At 39.8% G+C, this 7,175-nt stretch overlaps 1 protein-coding gene across 1 annotated transcript in view; it reads left to right on the top strand.

Annotated features, from left to right (window-relative positions):
• Positions 1 to 2,985, top strand: part of LOC117945804 — a 3,254-nt gene extending 269 nt beyond the window's left edge. The window contains exons 2-11 of the mRNA XM_034873505.1: positions 6 to 194; positions 312 to 408; positions 518 to 565; positions 930 to 956; positions 1,083 to 1,127; positions 1,221 to 1,247; positions 1,332 to 1,370; positions 1,467 to 1,535; positions 1,642 to 1,675; positions 2,758 to 2,985. Coding sequence (XP_034729396.1) covers positions 6 to 194; positions 312 to 408; positions 518 to 565; positions 930 to 956; positions 1,083 to 1,127; positions 1,221 to 1,247; positions 1,332 to 1,370; positions 1,467 to 1,535; positions 1,642 to 1,675; positions 2,758 to 2,784 — 602 coding nt within the window. The 3' untranslated portion in view covers positions 2,785 to 2,985. The remainder of the gene's footprint in view (positions 1 to 5; positions 195 to 311; positions 409 to 517; positions 566 to 929; positions 957 to 1,082; positions 1,128 to 1,220; positions 1,248 to 1,331; positions 1,371 to 1,466; positions 1,536 to 1,641; positions 1,676 to 2,757) is intronic.
• Positions 2,986 to 7,175: the final 4,190 nt, after the last annotated feature.

Genomic DNA, 7,175 nt, shown 5'->3' with positions numbered 1-7,175 from the left:
TCCAGTGTTCTCATGGAGTGTCCCTCACCTCACCAGCGAGGTCACACACAGCTGGATGCCGCAGGGCATCTGGGAGACAACCTCCACCATCACGTTCATGGCTGCTGGAGGAGACGGGGTCAAAAGCCTGACCTGTACTGCCGTCTTCTGGCGTGCCAAGCAACGAGCCAGCACAGTCCAGATGACTGTGAAGGGTAAGAGCCATACAATTCATCTGTTCTGTTTATGTGTATTTATGCATTTATTATATATCATACATTGAGTTGTGTATATTACATTTAATTGAGTGTTAAATCTTCCAACATCGCTAGGATCAAGCTCTCGGTCAGTAGCCATTGCTTTGTCAACTCTATTCCTGATTGTAATCATCCTAGCTGCAGCATTTGGAGTGGTCTTCTATAGGAGGAGGTAAGTAGACAACACAATAATAGAACCAGTGCTATTGGTGCTATTAGATGTTTAGTGTAAAGTGTAAAAGTTAACGGTTGATAGGAAAAAAAAAAAATATCACCAACAGGAAGCGCTCTGATAACCAGCTTGGACCACCACCTCGTCCTGAGAAAAGGTACGTATGTAAACCTGAACAACCTAAATGTGTAGTGATAATAAGATTTCAGTCAGGAATGCTTATGCCAAGTAAATTACCACTATAAAAAGGTTATTGGTTATTGTGATCGGTAATCGGTAAAAAGTCAGATTATGGTGTTTGTTTCGTGCACTTGCATGAATGACTGGACGTTACTAATAAGCTCGTAGCACCACAGTGCTGCTGTATGAGCCAATGATTTAAGCAAGGACTAAAAAGAGGCCTATCATCTACTGAAAGCATGTCTTGGCCTGAACTATCTTATCTGTCATTATAAACCTAAATCCTGTATTTCCAACAAAAAGCAAGTAAATCTCTGTCTCTGCAATTCAAACTTTCACAGGAGATCACTATGGGATAGATTATCCAGGTAAGCGTTATCAAAGTTTCCTTAAGACCAATCTCTTTTGTTGGTCTCATATCATGCAAGGTAAAATCACTGATGAGTTGTAAGCTTTTTTTACTTGAAATCATTTTTATTCATTGAAATGTCCAGGAGAAACCCTGAAGACAGGGAGAGACCTCCAAGACCAGAAAAACGGTATGTGAGCAGACTGCTTGTTTTAAAAACTGGACAAATACAGGGGCCCAATACATTAGTAAGTAAAGGTATAACACTGTGCTTTTCACACAGGGGGTCCATTTGGAATAGATTCTCCCGGTAAGAACCTCCTGTATTAATCAATTGCAAGAAATACCATTTTAAAATATAGATTAATATAAACTAAATGTATCACCCTTGCAGAAACCAAGGCAACGGTGCTAACCTCAGTGTTGGTTATTCGTAAGTGTCTTACAATGTTTTTCTACTACGTGCATCACACAGCTAATAACAAACACAGACAAAAACTGATAGTGTGATTCCCTCTTCTTCTAATAGACGCAACACCCCCACCACTGTAAACTGTGACACTAAAATCTCCAAACAACGCTTTCCATCCCCAAAGGAGTGAGTTTTACTAACACAGCTGTTCCTAACTCTTTTAAACGATATATGTGTCTACTTTAGTTCTACATTAATTATCCTCTTCTTTTTATATTTCTGTTTGATCTAGTCACCGGAGAGCTCCTCGCTCCGTCAGCCCCGAGGTCAGTGGCGCTGTGGTTGTGTGGTGATGCCCAAATCACTATAAATCAAAGACCTTAGCCCCTGCTTATCCCCCGTTTCCCAGCTAACCATTCAACCATCCAACCAATCATCCCATCACATATTTTTTAATAATCTTCACCTTTCTGCATAACAATTATTAAATTAGAAAAAATTAGATGATGTCACATCTGATGTTATTTCTGTCCAAATGGCCGTTTCCATGTAGATTCTCCTTCAATCAGGTCATGGTAAATCTGGAAGTACTAAGGCGAAAACAACTATAACTTTCTCAACCAAAAAAAACATCTGAAAAGGGTTTGTTGGATGGTTGACGTCTGAAACCCGCATATAAAAGGCAAGAATGTAAAGCAAGTCAGTTAGACTTAGAGCTTTTAGTCCCTAAGTGTAGTTTGTGTCACTGCTTGTCCCTCCCATTCAGCCACATTCAGTGCCCTTCAATGCCATTTTTCAGATGTCCTCAGACGTGCTTTCCTTTCCCCATCACCTAACTGCCCCAGTCATCTCCACACCTATTCCCACTCTCCTTGCCTGGAGTTCTGCACCCATCTCTTCACCTGCACCTCATTTCCTCAACAGCCACTCTCTCCTTTGTTCCTCGGTCAGTTCATCAATATTGCAATGTGGTTTTCAATCATCGCTTTCCAGCCTCTGTTCTCTACCAGCCAGATCAGCTGCTTAATTTGGATTCTGTCTATTTTTACCCTCCTTTATATAATAGATCAGTGAAATCATCCTGCTGCCTCGACTGTCTGAATTTAGGTCTATTATTTGTTGCCATTCTCCCTCACTCTTGACACCTTGTCCAATCCACAGTATAGTTTAAAAAATTGCAGCAATGTACCATGATCAGTGATCAATAAAACAGGTTCTAACTGAAGGAAAGTTACCATCCGCATATGATACACTAAGGTTCCTTGTTCTTTTTCTCCAATGCATTTGAATCACAACTCTCCAACCAGTTTTTAGGCCATGGGCCAAAGGATGGAGGATACTTGGCTCACCAGAAACAAAACTGTACGACATTGTAATTAATTCCAATTTCCTTGTGTGTTTGTTTCAGGATTACAATGTGTATGGCAACTGTTGAGTTCTTCAAGATACTTCTCAGAAACATCACATTCTTAGGGACAACATTGCTGTTATTTTTTTACATTGATAATCAACTGCACAGTACATGTTTGCATGTAAAGGGTGATGTTGGTCTTGCATTAAACCTTGCCATTTAAATAATGTTTTATCGGCTGTCATTTAACTTTGGAACACAAGAAATAAATATGCTTATCTCTCATTTTGTCTCAGTTGTTGTGTTTTGCATACAAATTCTGTAAAGACTAGACAAGTTTGCAAATATTGTGGTACAGTCGATGTGAAAACAGGATCGTCTCAGACTTCATGTCTTCAGGAAATACATATCTTTACACACTTTTAGATTATGATGGGTGTCTCAAGTCACATCTTTTTAAAAACATCTTTATTGTGGGTAGTGAGTGTATCATGATGGCACAGGGGTCCACTAGTGAAAACAACATATCACATACTGTACATAATAATGTTAACAAAGTGATCTGGGGATGAAGAACTTCCCTTTAACATTTGAAAACTTTCAACTAACCACCCATACAAAATGTGTATCAATATAATATTCAGCTTTATATTATCCCAGAATAACGCTGCGGGCACAGAGCAACGCAAGCTGCCGGTCATTTCAGCTGGGATGTGCGGCAACAAAAGTTAAGTTCAGGCACCTAAACAACTAGTTAAGTTTAGGAAAACATGGTGGTTTATATTACATTATACATTTGTAAATGTCTCCCAAGAAACACGCATTGCTTTCACTGGGAATCAACCTTCAACCTGCCTTGTAAGTAAGTAAGTAAACTTTATTCAGACAGCACCTTTCACAGACAAGAGGGGTCACAAAGTGCTTTACGGTAAGAACGAATAAAACAACAACACATAAAACACTAAGTCATGTTGCTAGTTAAAAGATGTGTCTTCAGGTGTTCTTTTAAAGTTTCCACAGAATCCAAAGCTCTCAAAGCTAAAGGGAACCTTGGAGCCACCACAGAAAAGGCTTGATCACCTCTGGTTTTAAAACGTGTTCTGGGGACAGTTAAAACGTCTTGGCCTGAAAACCTCAGAGAGCGACCAGAAGTGTGGGCGTGGAATAGATCCTGGATGTAAGCGGGAGCTTGACCATGCCAGGCTCTATAAGTAGTGATCAAAATTTTAAAATATACTCTAAAACCTATTGGTAGCCAATGAAGAGACTTAAGCACCAGAGTAATGTGGGATCTCCTGCTGGTCTTAGACAAATTTGTTGCTGCTGCATTCTTTACAACTTGCAATTTATCCAAGGATGATTTGTTTTAAAAAGTGTACAGTACATTGCAATAATCCAAACGTGAAGAGAGAAAAGCATGAACAAGCATCTCCATCACTTTTTTAGAGACCCAAGATGTGATCTTAGCAATGTTCTTGAGATGGAAAAAACAGCAACAAACTACAGATTTCACATAGATTAAAACACATACATTTGTCAAAAACGACACCCAGATTTCGCACAACATTGCAATCAGAGAGTGATAGAGCCCCAATGACCTGCCTAATCTTAGGGGTAATGCTGTCTGGGTAAGTCCTGTATGTTAGTGTGCACCCATCCTCCTAGTCCATCTCCTTACGCGTTCAGCCGCGTTCTCATACAGCAGCCGTCAATGTGGTGCACACAGCAGAAAAAACAAGTAAATCACACAGATCAGTGCTCTACTTTTCGTAGCTATTTGAACGTTTTGTTCATGAGAATAGGCTGGTTATTTAGTGTGTTAAACTTACAGGATTCTCTCCAACGGCCCAGGACCATCTAATTCTGATCAAAGGTCTGTACCTTAGATCTTTTAACATCTTCATTTTAAATACTCTGTCATTTTAGTGACTAGTTCTGTAGCCTGCTCTCCACACAGCTTACTGCTAAATGGTCAAGCTTTCTCTAATTCCCATGTGTGTGCAGAAAAAGAGTGCATTTTTGGCTTTCTTGATAAAATCTATGCATTTATTTATATGCCTCACAAAATTTGCATAGTTTCTGTTCCTGTTCTTCTTTTTCACACAGAAGGTCTATGTGGAGCAGATTTTCAATGTAAGACATGGAAAACATTGGTGTGCTGTAGCATGCCCGCCTCCACTGATGCATTTCAGTTTTTTTCATCACATGGTGGTTTTCACAGTTGAATCAAACTTAACTTTTGGTAAAGCATTTTTGTCGTACTGAAACAGGTACATCTGTGTTTTTTTCCGCATTATAATTTAGTATTCATATTACATTATGTACTTTTTCACTGTAACAGAAGGCCTAAAGGGAACAAGGTGGATTTGGGTCATAAGTGAGTGTCTTAGACATACCTAAAAGTAACTCAATTTTGGACCTCAATCTCTCATAGGACCGTGATGATGGTGATGATTACACGAACACTGCAGACCTCAACATCTATGGAAACATCTGAAAAACACCAGAAAACTTATCTAATCAGATTTATAATGATCTATGATAAGAGCATCTTATGACTGCAGTTTTGTTGTATGATTAATGTGATCACAATATTAGCAATTTATCAACCAGACAGAATTGAATGCACCATATTTTGCTTGAGATTATCATATCAGTAAATATGCAACTTTGCTCAGCTAGTGTATTCATTTGTTTAGGCACAATGTCACAATTGTTGTTCCTGAAACATAATCCAAATGTCAACAAGAAAGGGAAAAAGTGTATTTCCCAAAATGTCAAACAATGCCTTCTTCTTTAAATCATTTAAATACATCGACATGTATACATTGCAAGCACAATTATTGAGTGTTCTGATCTTATCATTAGATTTAATCATTCTCAGGTGATATTTATTGGTGTACTGGGGGAGGGTGTGGCGAATATGAACATCTTTTATATGAACAACATCTTTTGTCAAGGCCGGCATAATTATTAGGCAGACAAATGCCTATATATATATATATATATATATATATATATATATTAGGGTGCGTCAAAAAACACAATTGTTGAATTCTGATATGGCTGGGTGCTAAAAGTGTTCCAATATATGTAGAAACAACAAATGCAAAATATTTTTCCAATACATGATGATTTAGGGGTGCCCCCACACATCTGTTTTTGTTGGATAAAGTGGTAAACAGTGCTCAATGGTAGCCATGGAGATCTGAGGTAAACAACACTGCAGCTCAAGAAAACTAAGGTGATCTTTCTGTTAAATTGTGACTTAAGTCATATTTATAGGTATTTGGTGTTCATTACATCTAGATAACGTTAGCTAACCACAGTTAGCTATCTAAGTTAGCTAAGCTATTAAGCTTAACATCAACAGTATTCTAGAGTGGACAATGTCAAATTCAGAGTATTGATGTCTCATGTTTATTGAGAGTAGCATTGTAGTTGTTACAGTAAATTAACATTTTTGTATATTTGCGAGCACAGCTAGCTACTCTGGTAGTGATGTAACGGTAAGTTATGATGTAGTTAGACTATGTAAAGCTAAAATTTGAGGCTTATGCAAGCATGGTTTATCATAATTGAGTCATATTAAGTATGCTAAGATATGATTTTAAACACTATCCTTGAGCTTGTATCCTTTTCATTCTCAGGCACTGCACAACACAACCCACCCCAGGATCCAGCTCTAAGATGCGGCCCTCACCAACTGGTCCCTGCCAGACTAGCAGTCGCATCCTGGTTTTTGGTCTGGGCCCCAGCCTCACCAGTGAGGATGGCATCATCACCGGTGCCAAACTGCCAACTGGTCGCCAGATCTTACGTTGCATGCTTGCCAAGAAACCTGGTGCAAATGGAGCGTTGTCGCAGTTCGAAGCAGCCAAGGTTGTCCTGGAGCAGGTGCGGCCATTTTACAAGAAAGCCAACATCCAATGGTGAGCGACAAGCGTGCGTGCCACAAGATGGTAGACTTAGTCAATGCTAACAACAAGCTGCGGAAAATCTCCCAGGCCAAGCGCTCCAGTGAGACTACAGCGAAACAATTGGAGAAAATGGAGTGCAGACTTGATGCCACATTTCCGCTGTGGCTTCCAAATGTGGAAAAGCTAATTGATAATCCAGAAGACCTAGCTTTCTTGGCCAGCATGAAGACCGACAGAGTGGCCACATTTGGTGTATTGGACAAAAACCTGCAGCGCAAGGTGAAGCGGCGAGAGGAGCATCAAAAGCTGCCGCAGAAGCCAGGCTGTTCCACTGTGAAAAGGAGCTGGAGGAGATGACTGCAATGTCCAGTTTGGTGTCGGAAAGTGATGAGGAGCCAGAGGAGGATACTAATACAGTCTGTCCACCATCTGAGGGCGAACCGCAAATCTGTCTTTCTCCCTGGTGATGTTGGTGACTGTTGCTCAGTGGAGCGGACTCTGGCACAGACTGAGCAATTGTTTGAAAGTTTAGTTAGTGTCAGCTCTTACCATTAG

The sequence above is a fragment of the Etheostoma cragini genome, chromosome 6, assembly GCF_013103735.1.
Source record: "Etheostoma cragini isolate CJK2018 chromosome 6, CSU_Ecrag_1.0, whole genome shotgun sequence".
NCBI classification, from domain to species: Eukaryota; Metazoa; Chordata; class Actinopteri; order Perciformes; family Percidae; genus Etheostoma; species Etheostoma cragini.
This window is presented reverse-complemented; position numbering and strand designations above follow the sequence as displayed.